This window comes from Chinchilla lanigera, unplaced genomic scaffold (assembly GCF_000276665.1).
Source record: "Chinchilla lanigera isolate Chin_1 unplaced genomic scaffold, ChiLan1.0 scaffold00110, whole genome shotgun sequence".
Classification (NCBI taxonomy): Eukaryota; Metazoa; Chordata; class Mammalia; order Rodentia; family Chinchillidae; genus Chinchilla; species Chinchilla lanigera.
In genome coordinates, this window is record NW_004955511.1 from 5,699,963 (window position 1) to 5,715,990 (window position 16,028).

At 60.6% G+C, this 16,028-nt stretch overlaps 1 protein-coding gene across 2 annotated transcripts in view; it reads right to left on the reverse strand.

Annotated features, from left to right (window-relative positions):
• Positions 1-5,985: 5,985 nt before the first annotated feature.
• Positions 5,986-16,028, reverse strand: part of Incenp (inner centromere protein antigens 135/155kDa) — an 18,220-nt gene continuing 8,177 nt past the window's right edge. Inside the window, exons 5-19 of one of the 2 annotated variants that reach the window (XM_005408127.2) lie at positions 15,083-15,134; positions 14,200-14,260; positions 13,988-14,105; positions 13,172-13,223; positions 12,835-12,952; positions 12,630-12,764; positions 12,326-12,337; positions 9,750-9,859; positions 9,529-9,649; positions 9,281-9,403; positions 8,477-8,625; positions 7,938-7,998; positions 7,734-7,850; positions 6,995-7,154; positions 5,986-6,453 (exon numbers count right to left, since the gene is read on the reverse strand). In XM_005408127.2, coding sequence (XP_005408184.1) covers positions 6,239-6,453; positions 6,995-7,154; positions 7,734-7,850; positions 7,938-7,998; positions 8,477-8,625; positions 9,281-9,403; positions 9,529-9,649; positions 9,750-9,859; positions 12,326-12,337; positions 12,630-12,764; positions 12,835-12,952; positions 13,172-13,223; positions 13,988-14,105; positions 14,200-14,260; positions 15,083-15,134 — 1,604 coding nt within the window. In that variant the 3' untranslated portion in view covers positions 5,986-6,238. The remainder of the gene's footprint in view (positions 6,454-6,994; positions 7,155-7,733; positions 7,851-7,937; positions 7,999-8,476; positions 8,626-9,280; positions 9,404-9,528; positions 9,650-9,749; positions 9,860-12,325; positions 12,338-12,629; positions 12,765-12,834; positions 12,953-13,171; positions 13,224-13,987; positions 14,106-14,199; positions 14,261-15,082; positions 15,135-16,028) is intronic. The other variant, XM_005408128.2, reaches the window with a different exon arrangement.

The window sequence follows — 16,028 nt, forward strand, 5'->3', positions numbered from 1 at the left end:
ATCCTCCTGCCTCAGCCTCCTGAGTGCTGGGATTACCACACGTCCATTTCTGAGTGTGCTGGTATAACGTGCATAAGACACCACTTCCACGGAGAACAACCAGGAAACTGAAACAAAATACAGACTGTAAACAAACCAGAGATGTTCAGGCGTCAGGAAGTGAGCAGTGCGGCAGAAAGACGAGGCAGAGCACCTCCTCCTGTGTGCCCCACCGCTCCCCACGCTTGCCAGGTCCCGGGTTCCCCAGGAAAGCTGAGGGCAATCACCAGCAAAGGGACTGAAAAGCAAAGTATTCTTAAGGCCTGGCGGGCGAATGTTTACTTCTTTCTCATCAAAGGAGAAGAATGTCTGCCACACGGGACTGTACGTGAGGTGCTGGTTTGTTTTGCATTACAAAACAAATAAACAAACAAATCCTCGAGCAGGATCCGTGTGGCTGAGGACTTCACACAGACAGGAGGTTGTTGAACTCACAGTTCCGGAGCTTGGAGGGCACGCGGTGCCATGGCGGATGGCACGGCGGCGGCGCACGGGAGCAGGAAGCCGGGGAGGTCTTCGGGGTCAGGCCGGTGGCCGCCTGCTCCAGGTCCTGGCTCCTTGCAGGAAAGGCGCGGCGGTCACTGTCGAGTGGAGGCTTCTTCCTGCCGGGGCTTCCTGCGGAGCCCGGCACGGGCCGGGTGCCGTGGGTGGAGGGCAGGCTGTGGGGCGCTGGGCGCGGCACTCGGGCTTGTGGCCACGCACGTTGCCGAGGGGACACGGCGGTCGCCTCAGTCGAGCCAGGGTTGCCAGAAAGCCGCGAGGCCGTCTGTGTAGCCGTGGGTGGCGTCGCTGAGGGGCTGCTGAGCGGCGGAAGCCAGCCACCTTCGAGTGTGAGTGACCACGCCTCGGCCGAGAGCTTGCCCGCCTCCGCCGCCGGTTCAGTCCCACAGCCCGACACACAGGGCGCCACAGCGGAAGGCCGGGCAGCCCGCATGGTCACTGTGTCCCGAGGGCCAGCAGCACCCAGGCGAGCACGGCAGGAACCCTGGGCGTCCGCCATTCCCAGACGACAGCGCAGACAGCAGAGTCAGCCTCGTCCGCCCGCGGCACCCGTCCGGGTCCAGGCAGAGGTCCAGCAACGGCTCACGGCCCGCAGGGCTGAGTCTGCTCCGCATGCAGCTCCAGAAGGCCTGACCAGACAGAAGCTGATGCTGTTAGCAGCCTTCCCACCCATGTACGTTTGCAGGCGCCGCGTCTTGGGCCAGGAGGGTGACAGCTGAGCAGCGGGCAGCTGAACCCGAATCAAAGCGTCGGTCTCTGTGCCACGCTCGGACGCAGTGAAGCCAGGTGTTCAGAGAAGGTGCGCCAACGAGAAAGCACTCTAAATCTCCCTGTCCCCCCGAATGAGTAATAGTAACCAGCAAGTACCCTTTCTCTTCCCGACACGCAGGGCAGACTGCTTTGCGAAGGCTCGGAATTCCCGGACGGCGGGGACCTGGGGCTGGGCTGGCCATGTGGGGTGCTTGCCGCGGAGCCGCTGGGGACGCGCTCTGGGGGCTGAGGGATCTCGGGCTCCCGGCTTGGCTTCATGGGCGCCGGCTTCTCCGCGTGACTGCAGAGCCGCGGCTGAGCTCCAAGGGCTCGGAGGGCGGCAGCCCGGGCCAGGTAGGTAGTGGCGCTCAGAACCCGCGGGGCCTGCCGCCCTCTCCTGCCAAGCGTCTAGACGGCTGCACCTCCTGGAGGCCGGGGAGGGGCCTGGTGGCTGAGGCCGAGGGGAGCAGCTCTCAACCCCGCCGCCACCCACGGGTGCTCGGCGGGCAGCTGCGGGGCAGCCGGGCCCAGCGAGCCCTCATCCACCACGGGAGGGGCAGTGCTCGTGGGCAGGAGCCAGCGGGGGCCGAGGGGGAAGTGTGCCGGGGCAAGGGCTGGCGTCCACGATGGGCCCAAGACCGGGATCCTTCATCTTCAGTCTGACCACGAGGGAAGGTAAGGCCCTGCCGACTCCCAGATAGGGCCGGACGGGGCGTTGTATCGTTCGGCCCAGCGGGGAACAAAAGACACGTCTGCCAGGGACCCAAGAGCAAGCGGAGGCCTCAAGTCTGGCAAAACTCGAGGACTGATGTCCTTTTATGCAGGTTTTTGTCTTGCTTGTAGGGAAAGGTTGCCAAACAGACTTAAGATTTTCTTCCTGTGTTCTTCTAGGGTTTTTTCTTTTTTAGTTTTCATGTTTAAGCCTGTGATCCATTACACATTAAATCTGACATATGGTGTGAGGAAGGGCTGGGACTTAGTATTGCAGTTGTTCCACAGAGCATGTTAAGAGTACTTCCCACACAAAAGCCTTTCTACCACTGTCAAAGACCAAGACATCCGGTACTTATTTTTTTGGGGGGGAGAACTGGGAATCAAACTCGGAACTTAGCAGGCACTGTGCTGCTGAGCTGTATCCCTGGCCCTGAGATCCAGTATTTAGTTTTTTTTTCTTTTTGAGACAGGGTCTCACTGGCCAGCCTTACAGTTCGACTTATAGGCTGCCTAGAATTGCATAGATCAATGTGTGCCTTTATGCCAATACCATACCATCCTGATTACTGCAGTTTTGGACAGAGTCTAGACGTGCAGCAGGAATTCTCCAAATTTATTATGTCTCAAAGGTATTTTGGCTATTCTGAGTCCTTTACAGTTACATATAAATTTTAAACGAACTTCTGCTAACCCCACCCACCAAAAAAAAAAGTCTGCTGGACTTGGTGAGACTCAGTCACATCATTTAGGAAGTGAGATGAACACTTAAGAGTATAGTTTCAAAGCTTTGTAAATAAGAGGTTGAGGGAGGGTAGGGGGATGGGGAAAAAGGAATCAAGGTACATCCTGTACAGGTACAAATTCCCTATGACGAATGTGATCACCTTATGTACCTAAAATGTGCCAATCAACTTAATTTTAAAAAAGTAGAGTTTCCTAGCCAGGTGTGAGGGGGCACACTTGTTAATCCCAGCACTTGGAAGGCTGAGTCAGGATCACCATAAATTCAAGGCCAGCCTGGACTGCATAGTGAAACACAGTTTCAAATCCCATAGGACCAGACTTGCTAAAACTGCTAAGCGTTTTTATGTCCATGAGGGAAAATACTCTGGTTTCCTCCCAATATCCTTTGTTTGGGGACCGCGACGCTGCTAGCTTCATAAATAGAACTGAGTCATATTCTCTCCTCTTCAGTTTCCTGGGAGAAGTTGTACAGAACTGGTATTGTATCTTCTTTAAAATACAGTAACATTTCCCACTAGTTATCTGTATCTTTTTTTGTTTTGCAAGATTGCGAGTCCGTTTCCCTCACAGTAGTGTATTTTGGCTGTTTCTTCTTGAGTGAGCTAATTTCCACTTCCCAGGGAATTCACGTTCATCTGTCAAATGCTCTGCGTGTCCTAAAATCTTCAGGCAACCGCGCACCTGTCCCAGGGGCAGCAAAGCTGTGGTGAGGCATCTTCTGGCAGTGGAATCTGTCTTGACTTCCTCCTCGCCAGGCTAACAGAGGTTTATGGGTTTTCTGGAGGTGCTAAAGACCTGGGTTTGTTACCAGTATTGTTTCTGTTTCCAGTGCCGTGCATTTCCGTTCCAGCTTTGCTATTTCTCTTACAATTTTATTTTTCATTTCTTAAAAAGGAGAGAGGTCTTGAATGAGACGTTTTTACCCCTCACATAAGTATTTAGTGCTAAAAAAAAAAGCATTTAGTGATATAAAAATAAAAGCATTTAGTGATATAAATTTCCAAATCCCAATTTAGTTTTATGACAAGATACAAGAACACTAAAATGAACTGTATTTCTATAGACCAGCAAAGAACAAGTATAAACCAAAATCAGGAAAATACCATTTACTACTAGCAAGAAAATAAATATTAGACAAAGTGTGTACAGGATATATAATGGCGGACCTACACAGTGCAACACCAAAGCCGCAAAGCAGTGGAGAAACGATGTGTTCATGGGTTAAGACTCACAACCGTGAGAATGAACACGGATTCCCCCGAGACTTACCAAGAGCTCATGCTATTCTAAGCCAAGTCCAAGCAGGATTTTTCTGTAAACTGATTCTAAAATGTATACGTCAAGGTATAATTAAAGAATCACCAAAATAATTTTTTAAAGGGAAACTAAAACTGGAGGAATGACATGATCAAGTTTTAAGGCGTAACACAAAGTACTGTTAATCTTGACCACCCAGTACTAGAAAAGAAGACACACACACTGACGGAGAACATCAAGTCCGTAAATAGCTCCAGATCCATACGGCTCATTGATCCTCCATGAAGATGCAAGAGAAAGTCAGCAGAGGAGGAACAATCTTTCCAACACACGGTGCTGGAACGACTCGATATCCACCCATAAACTCCCACATACAAACGGAAAACTCTCACACTTTTAAGGAAGGGTTCACTCAATGTGATTATGTAAAATAATAAAATACTTAAAAAGAAAACCTAGAAATACATCTTTGGGACCTGAGGCCAGGCGGAGCTCTCAGACACAACTCCAAAAAGGCATAAACAGTAAGTGTGGGCCAGGCAGTGTGGCTCACCTGTAATCCCAGCACTCAGGAGGCTGAGGCAGGAGGATCACTGTGAGTTTGAGACCAGCCTGGGCTGCAAAGTGAGCTCAAGGCCAGCCTGAACTGCATAGCAAAACCCGGTCTCAAAAAGATAAAAAACAAAAAAAGAAACAGTATGTGTGACAAACTGGACTTGCCAAATTAGAGTTTCTGCTGTGACGGGAACTGTAATGAGACGACATGCCATAGACTGAGAAAATGCCACAGTACACACGTCGGCTAACAGACTGTTTTTTTAAATCCTTTTCAGACAAGGTTTCACTATGCAGTTTAGACTGGCCTTGAACTATAGCCCAGGCTGGCCTCAGACTTGAAATGACCCTCCTGCCTCAGCTTCCCAAGTGCTGGTGTTACAGACGTGCGCCACCCACACCTGGCTCACGCAGATTCTTAACAGGAACAACGTAGCCCAGTTTAAACGTGAACAAGACTCGAGCAGACTCTGCACCAGAGACACGGCTGGCAGCTGAAGAAGCGGAGATGTTCCCTGCCACCAAGGCCGCAGCAGTCTAAGCACGACGAGAAGCACCGGCCAGGTTTACAGGAGGAGCAGCTGCCGGCGCCGGTGAAGACGCAGCCAGTCACCCTCTGCTGAGCGATAGCTGGCCCTAGGGTCGCCACAGTGACGTGCTTCCAAGAAATGCCATTCCCGTGTTGTGGTTTTAGACAAAGGAGCGTGCTCCAGTGGACGGATGTGAGCTCGTTAACAGGGCACAGGACGTCACTGTGCGCCGCGCGTGAACGAAGCGTGGCTACCACGTGCGCTCACGGCTGGCTTCCTTTCCAAAGAGCTCTTTATTTTGAAAGCTCTCTTGTTTTTAGCCTTTCTTTTGTCCTGACCTGGGGCCAGCAAACTTCCGGCAGGGGTCTGGAGTGACTACTTTTGAACTTGCAAGCCACAGAGCCTGAGCGGCATAGTTTAACTCCTTCCTGAGAGCAGAACCGCTGGGGATCTCGCTGGGGCTGTGGTAGGCGAGGGAGGGGCAGCCGCCAGTGGGTCCGGCCAGCCTGCGCCGGCACTAGCATGTCACCGGGGACCAGGCCTTCTACACGGGGGACGCCAGTCTCGGGACGCCTTCCCTGAAGACCTCAGGTCCTGCCCCTGCACGGCAGGCAGAGCCCAAGGGGCTAAGCACCAGAGCCAGGTCCGGCCCAACACGCATGCTCCCTTCCCACAGGGGCACCCACCCGAGCCAGGAGCAGCTCTCCCGCCCCACGGTGAGAGCAATGAACTGCTTCCCGGGTCCCTGCCCACCGCACTGGCAGCAGGTAAGCAGGGACACCGTGGGGGACAGAGCCTGCCTCAGCCCTCCAGCCCATCCGACAGCCGGAAACAGAGCTGTGGGGCCAAGATGGGGGCCACCATGCGGCCACCCCTGGTCATGATACCCACAGCGTTCACAGAAGGAATCCACTTTATTGATCTACCTCTAAAACACTAGACACTAAAATCCGGCTGAGCTGCACCATCTATTTACAGCGTGCTGCCTGTGGGCCAACCGAGCAGGTCTGGCTCTTCCCAGTCACGCACAAACCCGCCCTCCACGCAGGCGTGGGCCACCCTGCACCTGCAGAGGACACCCAGCCCATGGCAACCAGGTGGAAGGGCGGCAATAGCACTGCACAGCAGGACACGGGCCGCCGCGCGGCTCAGTACTTCTTCAGGCTGTAGGCCAGGCTGCTGGGGACCCGGGTGCCCTGCAGGGGCGGTGAGTTCCAGACGGCAGAGCTGGTGCGCTTGTGGTATCGGGGCTTGCTCTTCTTGAAGATGTCCTCCAAGTCCAGCGGGAGGATGGTCCCGAAGAGCTCGGTGAGGTTCGGGGGATGGTAGTACTGGTGGACGATGGTCTGGCTGAGCTGCGTGCCTGAGGGGATGCGGTGGGGTTACTGCCCTGAGTCTCCCCAGCCTCCCTGCAGGCCACGGCCTCCTGCTCCCCAAGTCCCCCGAGCTCATGCAACTGGACTCCAGCTGAACCTGGGGCCTCGTCCAGTGACACAGCCCCGCTGGCTGTGACCTCCCGCGACTTCGCACGGAGACCAAGATCCCCAGGACTGTGGGTCCAGAGGGGAAGCTCAGACGCGAGCAGTCCCCCGTGGCATCTGGCCTGGCCCCAGCAAAGCACCTGCAGCTGGTGGTGCTCAGCCAGGCGCCCGTGAGCCTCCTAGCCTCAAGCCCTCTGCCTGCACCCAGCTCTACCCGCTGCCCAGCTGCTAGTGTGGGTCGAGGCCTCCAGCCCAGAACATCCAGCTCCAGCTGTGGCCAGGCCCACCTCCTTCCTAGGCCTGGTCCCCTGTGATCACGGTGGCCGCCCTGAGCCTCCAGCCCTGGGAAGAGCAGTCCACCAGCTGTGGTGGCCACCCCACCACTTCCAGAGCCAGGAAGGTGATGTGGGCGGGGCCCCTCACCTCTGGCCCAGGCCGGGATGGGCTTGCGGGGATGGGCCTCGTCGTCCGTGGAGTCGTCGCTGTTCAGATCCATCCCATAGTTACAGTAGTTGTCCAGGTTGATCTTGGGGGGGTGCTTGTGCCCCTGTGGAGTCATCTGATAGGAGGTACAGGCTGGGGACTGGGAAGACGACAGGGTGTCAGCTCTGCCACTGTACCCCGCAGGGCACCTCTGGAGGCGCTCAGCAGTCACTGGCCCTCCCGGTGTCAAGATCGCTTCTGATGTTAGTGTCAGACTGGACGCCGCTCTGCCGTCTCTGGCCAGCGTGCCAATTCCACACCAGGGAACCAGGAGCCGGATGCACCCCGGCTTTCAGAGCTGCGCCTGGGCCGCCTCACTGAGCGCCTTGCCAGTGCGGCAGGGAGAGACCCGACGGCACCTCCAGGCACCGGTTAAACCACAGAACAGTTGCCTGGGGCACGGACACGAGAGCAGCCAGGATGTCGAGAGCACATGGAAGCAAAAGCACCAAACGCCAACCAGCGCAGGGCCCACACTCGTCCAGAACCACACCAGCACCCAGGCGAGGGCCATGTGAGCCTGCATACACGACCATCACAGACAAAACCCAGCGTGCACACCGAGCCCGGGAGTATTGAAAGTTCAGCGATTTCTTAACAAATTCTACTTCTAGAATAGGAAAGAACAAACGCGGGGAAGGACGTGCCCGGCCTCAGCCCCTCGGCCCAGCACCCTCACCTGCACGTCCACGGTCACATTCAGGGCCTTGTTGGCCCCCGCCGCCACCGCCTCCTCCCTGGCTTTCTTCTCCTGCTGCTCCTGCAGCCGCTGCTCAGCCAGGCGCTGCTCCTCCTCCTAGGCCGGGAGGCAACGGGCCGCGTGTGGACCTCCCCAGCCCCGCACCCCACCTCCACCACCCGCGGCCCATCAGCCTGGCCCTACCTTCTTCTTCTCCTCCAGTTCCCGCTGCAGCCGCAGGGCCTTCTCCCGCTCCTGCAGTTCTCTGAGAAACCGGCAAGAGCCCGTCAGGCCAGCAGGTGGTGCCCTGGCCCTGTCCCCACCCCTGCCAGGCAAGCCAGGCCTGGGCACCATGGGACATCAGCTTGAGCCCACAGTGCACATCTGCCCCAAGGGCACAGGGGTGCTGGCGCCCAGTTTTCCAGTCTCGCCCACCTAGGTCTCAGAACCTCTCGGTCCTGCAGGGGGCACCACTGGTAAGCTTCCTCCAGCGCTGTCACCAGGACCACAGGAGGCCGCCACGCCGCCTCCCACCATCTTGACACTCGGGGTCTTGGGAGCCTCAAGGCTGCCCTGGCCTGCATCACAGGCCCCCACCCTCACAGGTCCCCGAGGGGCAGGCACACCTGCGGGGAGGGGCAGCCCCCCCAGCTCCTGTCACCAATGCACACGCCCTGTCCAAGGGTCCCAGCTGCCGCCACCTCCGAGGGTAGCCGGGAGCCGCCTGACCACAGAGGCCTCACCTCTCAGCCTGGAGCCGCTCCTGCTCCCGCCGCCGCTCCTGCTCGCGCTGCTCCGCCAGGCGCCGAGCCTCGGCCACCTTGCGCAGCCGCTCCTGCTCCTCCTCCTTCCTCTTCTGCAGCAGCTCCTGGTGGCGCCGCTCCTCCTCCTCCTGGGATGGGACGGCAGGGTCAGGTGCTCTAGCCAGACCTGGCACACAGGGAGGGGGACCGCGGGGGCCACCACGGCAGACAGACCCTGAGCAGCTCCACAGCCCGCTGAGAAGACGCCTGTGACACCTGCAGAAGACTGGGGCCAAAAGCCCTGTGACCCCGCACAGTTGCACCCCACTCTGAGGCTCGACTTCCTCATCTCTAACCTGAAGCCGTCTCCGGAGTTCCTGGGTTCGCTCACACCACACATTCAGAGTAAACCATAAGCCTCAGCAAGGAGCAACAGAACTCCCCGTGGAACCACAGCACAGAACTTGCTCCCCACAGGGGACCACAGATGCCCTAGGGAGAGGCAGCCCCACCTCCTCCAGGCAGAGCACACAAAGGGTGCATGGCGCTTGCTACCTGAAGCCACAGAAATAGAGGTCAAATAACTGGCCCAAGATCACACAGCCAATAAACGGCATGGCGGAGACAGGAAGTCTGGCTCCCAATGTGGAGCAGACAGGAAGCGGCCTCACCCCTCACTGCTGCCTACCCAGCGCGGGCGGAGCGGGCACAGTACCTAGCCTAGCCCAAGCACGCGCTGAACCCCACACACGGCCCGAAGCAGCAAGAGGCCCCAACGGGCAGTGCCCGGCCCCGCCTCCGCACCTGCTGCAGCCGCCGCAGCCTGCGTGCCTCCTCCTCCTGCCTCCTGCGCGCCTCTGCCTCCTCCATCTTCTTGGCCATCGCCTTCTTCCTGGCCTTCTCCTCTGCCTGCCGCTCCTCCTTGGCCTGCAGAGCCGCCCACATGCTGAGCAGCCTGCACCCAGGCCGTCCTGGCCCACACCCTCAGACCCAAGTCGGGGTTGGGATGGACCCCTCCCAGCTCAGCCCCTGCGGTTCCTCGGCCCCCGCACCTTCTCTGTCTTCTCCTCAAGCTGTGCGATCTTCTGTTCCATCTGCTTCTTTTTCTCCTCCTTCATCTGCTCCACCCGCTCGCGCGCCTGCAGCACCTTGCGGTGGCGCTCCTCGCGCTTCCTGCAGGGTGCAGCTGTCAGCTGGGGCCAGGGCCAGGGGATGGGGGTCGGGGGTGGGCGGGGGCCAGGGGGCGGGGGTAGGGCAGGCCCAAGGCACTTACATCTTCTCCTCCTCCCGTCGCCGCCGCTTCTCCTCCTCCACCTTCTGCTTGCGCAGCTGCTCGGCCTCCTCCTTCCGCCGCAAGTTCTCCAGGCGCTGCCGCTCTTTCTCCTGGGACACGAGCGGGACAGACCCTGACCTCCAGGCCACCCTGACCTCCAGGCCACCCGGCACGTGCTTGGGCTCAGCGCGGTCACCTCCCTCCCAAGCCTCAGACAGCACAAAAGCCAGGCTCCAAACCCACTGCGCACGGGGCAGTGGCAGGACAGCGCTGGGCAGAGCGGGCAGGGAGGCGGGGTACAGAGGCAGCTGCCCTGCTGTGGGGTGCAGCGGCTACACGCATGAGCGTGCTCAGCTTCACAACTCACGCTACATGTGTGTCACCTGCTCTTCCGTGCACGTCACTTATTTTGTAATAGGTGAAGAAAACAGTATTCCCAAACACTACCAGGACACTGCTGGCTGGGGAGGCACCAAACGCTACCAGGACACTGCTGGCTGGGGAGGCACCAAACGCTACCAGGACACTGCTGGCTGGGGAGGCACCCAACGCTACCAGGACACTGCTGGCTGGGGAGGCAGACCAAGGGCTGCAGCCTCCCCCTGTTCCCCACACTTCCCACGACGTGGCCACGTCAGTAAACGGAAGTGCCAGCGGGGCGTGGTACAGTGGTGCTGCCAGTCCTTCCAGGTAGACCACAGCGCCCGAGCAGCAGTGGGAGCCTCGGGGACAGCTGCGCTCCTCCACCTGCCTGCGGCTCTTCTGCTCCCCGCGCTACTGGCTACCCTCTCCTCCTCCTGTCAGGGCTTTGAGCACAGACAGCAAGGCCAGGGTGAGGTGGGTCACTAAGCCCCAGCATCCCTGCTGGAGCACAGAAAGGGGAGCCCCAGAGAACTAGAACGCCCTGGGGTGGTCAGGAAAAGGGGACTGGGGACTCCCTAGGAGCTCCTGGGCTCTGCTCAGGACTTGGAGCACTACAAAGGCACCTCAGGCCCAGAGTGACGGCCGACAGTGCGTCTGGGACAGAGATGCGTGCCCTGCCAAGGATCCGGAGGGGAACTGACGTGGACTGCAGAAGGCAGACGGGACCCTGCAGCCCGAATCTAAGCAGGTCACGCCGCCAAGTGCAGTGGTGAAAACACCAGCACTCCATCAGATGAAACCAGACCCAGAGTCTCACTGCCTCATGTTGAGAATGTCCAAGGCACGGCCCCAGATCCCTCAGTGCACAAGGAACTAAAACAACTCTCAGCTTGCAGGGGAAGGCACGATGGACAGATGGAGGTCTCGGAGAGAGACCCGAGCGGCTACGCTCAGCGAGTCCTCACACCCTGGACAGCGAGGAAAACCGGACGCCTCAGCGAAGAAGCAGACATAAAGAACCAGACAGGGACTTTAGAAAAATAACATTTTAAAATTCAGTGGACAGGCCCCAGAGTACAGCGGAGAGCGACGGTGAGCACGGAGTCATGAGGATAAAGGACCACACTCGAACGCAGAGAAGAGCGATCACTGAGCGAGTCCCCAGAGCCTTGGGAGCCGCGCAGCAACACCCAAAGTGCCCCGTTCTTTTCATCGGCACCTCAGAAGGGCAGGAAGATGATGCTCAGACAGCTGAAGGACAGACAGCCGATAACGCCAAGGTCAGTGACAGACACAGCCCCAGGATTCAAGGTCAGCAAACCACAAATGGACATGAGTCCCAAGCAACCCACACTGAAAACCAGAGACAAAGGTAAAAGGCCAGCAGTGCTGGGAATAAAAGGCCGCTTCCCCTCTGGGGGACACGCAGAAGGGACGAGGGTCGCTCACCAGGAGCCGCCTGCACTGAGCTGAAGAAAAACTACCCCAGAGCTCCCCCCCGGAAGCCCGAGTGAAGCGGGCACCCCCGTGAAGGAAACGAGGGAAGCCATCGCCCTTTCTAAAAGAGCAGGCAACGCCGAGCGTGGGGCCGCATACCTGTGTCAAGAAGACAAAAAACACCAAAAAACCAAAAAACAAAGTGAGTTCAGGACCAGCCTGAACTGCACGGTGAGACCCTGTCTCAAAAAAAGACCGAAAATAAGAAATAAATAAATAAAAATAAAGAATAAAAGAGCTGGCAACAGCGGTTCGGACGGAAGAAGGGTGCAGGACGCCTAACTGCGAGGGAGGACAACGCAAGGGGCAGACACTGGGGGCGCAGGGTGCTTCTCCTCCTAAGTTCTCCTCAGCACTCAGCAGTTGAAAGCGGAAAGTGGCCCGGCTTAACGGGCGGCGAAGCTCGAGCCGGCCCCGGTGGCTCCACACGCCCTGGAGGCCCAGGGCGGCGCAGCACTGCACAGACTGCAGCCCCCCTCAGCAGTCGGCTCGCCCCGACAAACCCCAGACCTGTGCCCGTGAACGGCGGCACCCCGCTGAGCCGCCACCGGTCACACCCCACGGGTGCCCCCCCCCCCCCCCCGGGCCCCCCCCCCCCCCCCGCGATGCTTCCCGCCATGTTAGTGCTCCGAGGAGCTGGCGGTTAGGCAGGCGGGGCGACAGGTCAGAGAGGAGAAGCAGGAAGAGAAGGAGGAGGAGGAGGCGGCTCTACTCACGACAAAGCTGTACTGTGGAGAGGAGGAGACAGAAGCCACGGTCAATGCCAGCAGGGACGTCCCACGGGGCAGGGCCCCGCGAGGTCCCACCCGCAGCCCCTGCGGCGCTGGCCTGTGCTCCCACTCTGGATCCACAGGGCCAGCTGGCCTCGGGGTCACCGCCCAGGTCCGTGGCGAGGGAGCCCACGGCCAGAGGCTCAAGCTGCTCCTGGACCAGGACAGGCCACACCTGCCTCAGCCAGACCCACGCTGCCCGCGACAGCCCTGGGGACCCCGAGGCGGCGCAGAGCGGGGCGCCCCTAACCTTGGGGTCCACGCGCAGCGGGGTGTTGCGCTTTATGAAGGACTTCATGACAGTGCCTCGGGGCGCTGAGGTCGGCGTCATGAGCAGCTGGTTCCTCTGCACCGTGTGCAGGAAGGTCCGCAGCGGCCGCACCACCTGCCGGGGCACGAGCACCGGTCAGCGGGGGCGGCAGGCAGGGGCGGGCCGGGGGGGGCAGGGCGCGCACCTTGCTGGCCGGGCAGGGCGGGGAGGGCGTCTTGTTCCTGGGGGGCTGCAGCTCCTCGTCCACCAGGGAGGGCTCCTCGTCCAGCTCGCTCATCGCCCGCTTGTAGCTGCGCTTCCTCCTGTCCAGTGCGGGCGGCGTCAGGGCAGCCAGGGCCTCCCAGGCCCGCACACCCCGTGCAAGGTCACGAGACCGGGACCGTCCCTCTGGCCCCTGCTGCCCGCTCAGGAAGGGAAGTGACCAGGCCTTAGAGTCAGGATGGGGAGGAGCAGGGCTCGCGATGCGGTCAGCCCTGCACACACACACACACACACCCGCGCAGCCCGGGCCCAGCACACACCTGACGCTCTGCGGTGGCTCTCGGTGTCCATCGGCTTCGTCAGCCGTGGCCCCTGCGGAGACAGCGACGGCAGTGAGGTGTGAGAAGCCCAGCAGTACGGAAGGGCCTGGCAGACCCTGGCCAGCAGCAGCCACGGCAGGAGTGGCCTCAGCACCCCGTCCTGGAGTCCTGGAGGGACCCACACCCAGCCACAGCCGGGCCGACGTACCCAGGCCAGACCCCTTGCCCTGTGCCTGGCGTCTGTGGCAGGGATGCGGGAGGGTCCCAGTGGGGCCAGCCATACCCACGCCCTAGCAGGGAGTATGGAAGCAGAAGTTCACACTCAGCCACAGCCCCCACCCCACGGCTACGGCTGGGTCGCCACTGGGGCACAGGGTCAGAGCTCTGTTCCTCCATAGCAGCCCTGTGGCAGCAGGCCAGGACGACCTAGGATCCTGGCTGTAAAGACCGTAGCGTGTGCTCCCCTGGGCGTGAGCCAGAGCCCAGAGCCATGGCTCTCTTGCCTACCCCAGACACAGCCAAGGCCAGAGCAAGCCCACAGGAGACACAGCAAGGCGTCAGGAAGGTGTGGTGACGCTGATGAGCCTGTCCCGGTGCCCAGGAGTGGCGCAAGGCCTGGTGGGCAGCTGTACACCCACACCCAAGTCGGGCCCTGCCTGGCTACCAGGACACCTCAGGGTGCCCGCGGCAGCGGCCACAACAGCCGCTGCAGCTAAGACCAGGGCCCAGCGGGTTCCACTTCTCTTTGGCCTTCTGCCCAGAGGAAGGAAGGCCAGGTACCGGGGCGGGGTGGGGTGGGGCAAAGAAGGGCCTCACCTTGCTGCCCTTCGGGGGACATGTCCCAGCCAGCCGGGGCAGGCTGGGCATGAGGCGTGTGGACGGTGGTCTCGGCGGCACCGCGGGGCAGCAAGGGGTCCCCACTGCTCCCAGGGACCTGTGAGAGGAGGCAAGGCACAGGGCTCGGCTGGGGTCGCCCTGGCTGGGAAGCAGCACAGAGGCCCCAGCTGTCTCCCCACCGGCCGCCTTACCTCGGGCTTAGCCTCTGCTGCTTCGGCCTCCGCCTCCCCGCTGGGCTCCTCCTGCTTGGGGCTGAAAGCACGGCGGGCACTGTGGGAGGCCCTGGGACAAGTCCCCTCCCCACAGGTGGGGACAGCGGACACCACCCTTCGCCCGGCCCTCTGCGCCTGCCTCCCCTCACCCCCAGCAGAGCTTCGGCTCAGGAGCAGTAGCAGCCCTGACCCTGCTGTGCCCTGCCTGTCTGCACATGGTAAAGGCTGCTTCCTCTGCGTGCTGCCAGTGGGAGGGGCCGGGCTTCTGGGACACGGGGCGGCCTCGGAGGGACAGTGAGTCTGGCCGCTTCCCCCACTGCTCCTCCTTGCAGCCCAGCCACGAGAGGCGGGTCTGCTCTCTACTGCTGCTGCGATGTACCTCACTGCCTCGGGGCCAACGGCCCATGAACCGAAACCTCTAGTACCGTGAGCCAGAACCACCCTTTCCCCTCCTGAGCTGTCCTGGGCAGCTGGTTCAGTAACGGAGAGCCGCCCAGCAGGGCCTGAACCAGCTCCTCGAGCCTCCAGCCCCAGGTGAGCCCCCACCCGAAGGCCCAGTCTGCATCCCCGAGCAAGAGCGGGCAGGGACTACTTTAGTGACGGCAGGGTGCGGCTTCCAGGAAAAGAGTTGGCATTCGGGTCCCAGCCAGGAGCACCCCAGCCCCAGGCCGCCGCTCCACCCCAACAGACAGGGCAGGTGGCCCTCCAAGGCCACTCAGCCTCATCCAAGCCTGGTACGGCCTGGCTGGATGGCACAGGCCTAGGGCACCCAGGAGAGGACAGCGGTGCTTCCTCCTGGTGCCCAGCCCAGCCCCCGCCCCTCCTGGTAGCGCGAGGGCCCCAAGCCTGAAACAGAACTCACCCAAGTTTCTGGGGCACCTCGACATTCAGGAGCCTCTCCAGGTAACTGTGACCTGAGGGCAGCAGGACAGAAACTGCCATCAGAAACTGTCCAGGAGCCCTTCCCGGAAGCCCTGGAAGTCAGCTTCTACGGGCCACAGGCACACAGCAGGAGCGTCCTGGGAACACGCCCAGCACGCCCAGCGGAGCCCAGCACGAGCAGCTTACTCACTCAACAAACAGCACCAACTAAGTACGGGACCTAGACCAGGAGTGGGCATCCAACGGCGACCAGAACCAACAGAGCCACAAACCGGCCTTCACAGCAACCACGCAACCCTGACATGTGCAGGGCCAGGGGGGCCAGGGTCTATAAAGCCTACCACACAAGAACCTGCGCCGGGGGCGGGGGTCAGACAGGAGGCGCAGGGGTTCAGAATGCAGAGGCGGATTCCAGACCACGGTCCGAGCGCACCCTCCAGCCCTCAGGGGACCCATCACTGGGCCAAAGGTGCAGCCCCTCCCACCGGGCCAACGTCGGCCTGAAGCACGTGGACCCGAAGCACGGCAGGCTTGGCTGGCTCGTCCTGCACACTCCCAGCAGAGCCGTCCGCTCCACGCGTGAACATCGGGGAAAGAGCATCGCACAAACCCAGGCTACCCTGTGTGGAGAAGCGCAGGGCCCGAGCTGCAGGCCCCGGCGGGGAAAGTACGGGCTCAGCCGGGCGCGCTTGGCCTAGATCACCTCTCAAGCTGTGCTGTGGCTTCGGTCCCTCAGGCCGGCCTGTCCAAGGTTTGGAGGGGCAGGGCCTCGCATGGAGGATCTGAGGGGACCTGGGACCGCCTGCCCCAATTCTCCGTCCCTTTCTCACTCCAGCACACACTCCCACCATGAGGCGCTGCCTTCCACAGGACCCAGTGGACGCCATGGCCGCTCCCCCCACTGCTCCTCCTTGCAGCCCAGCCAC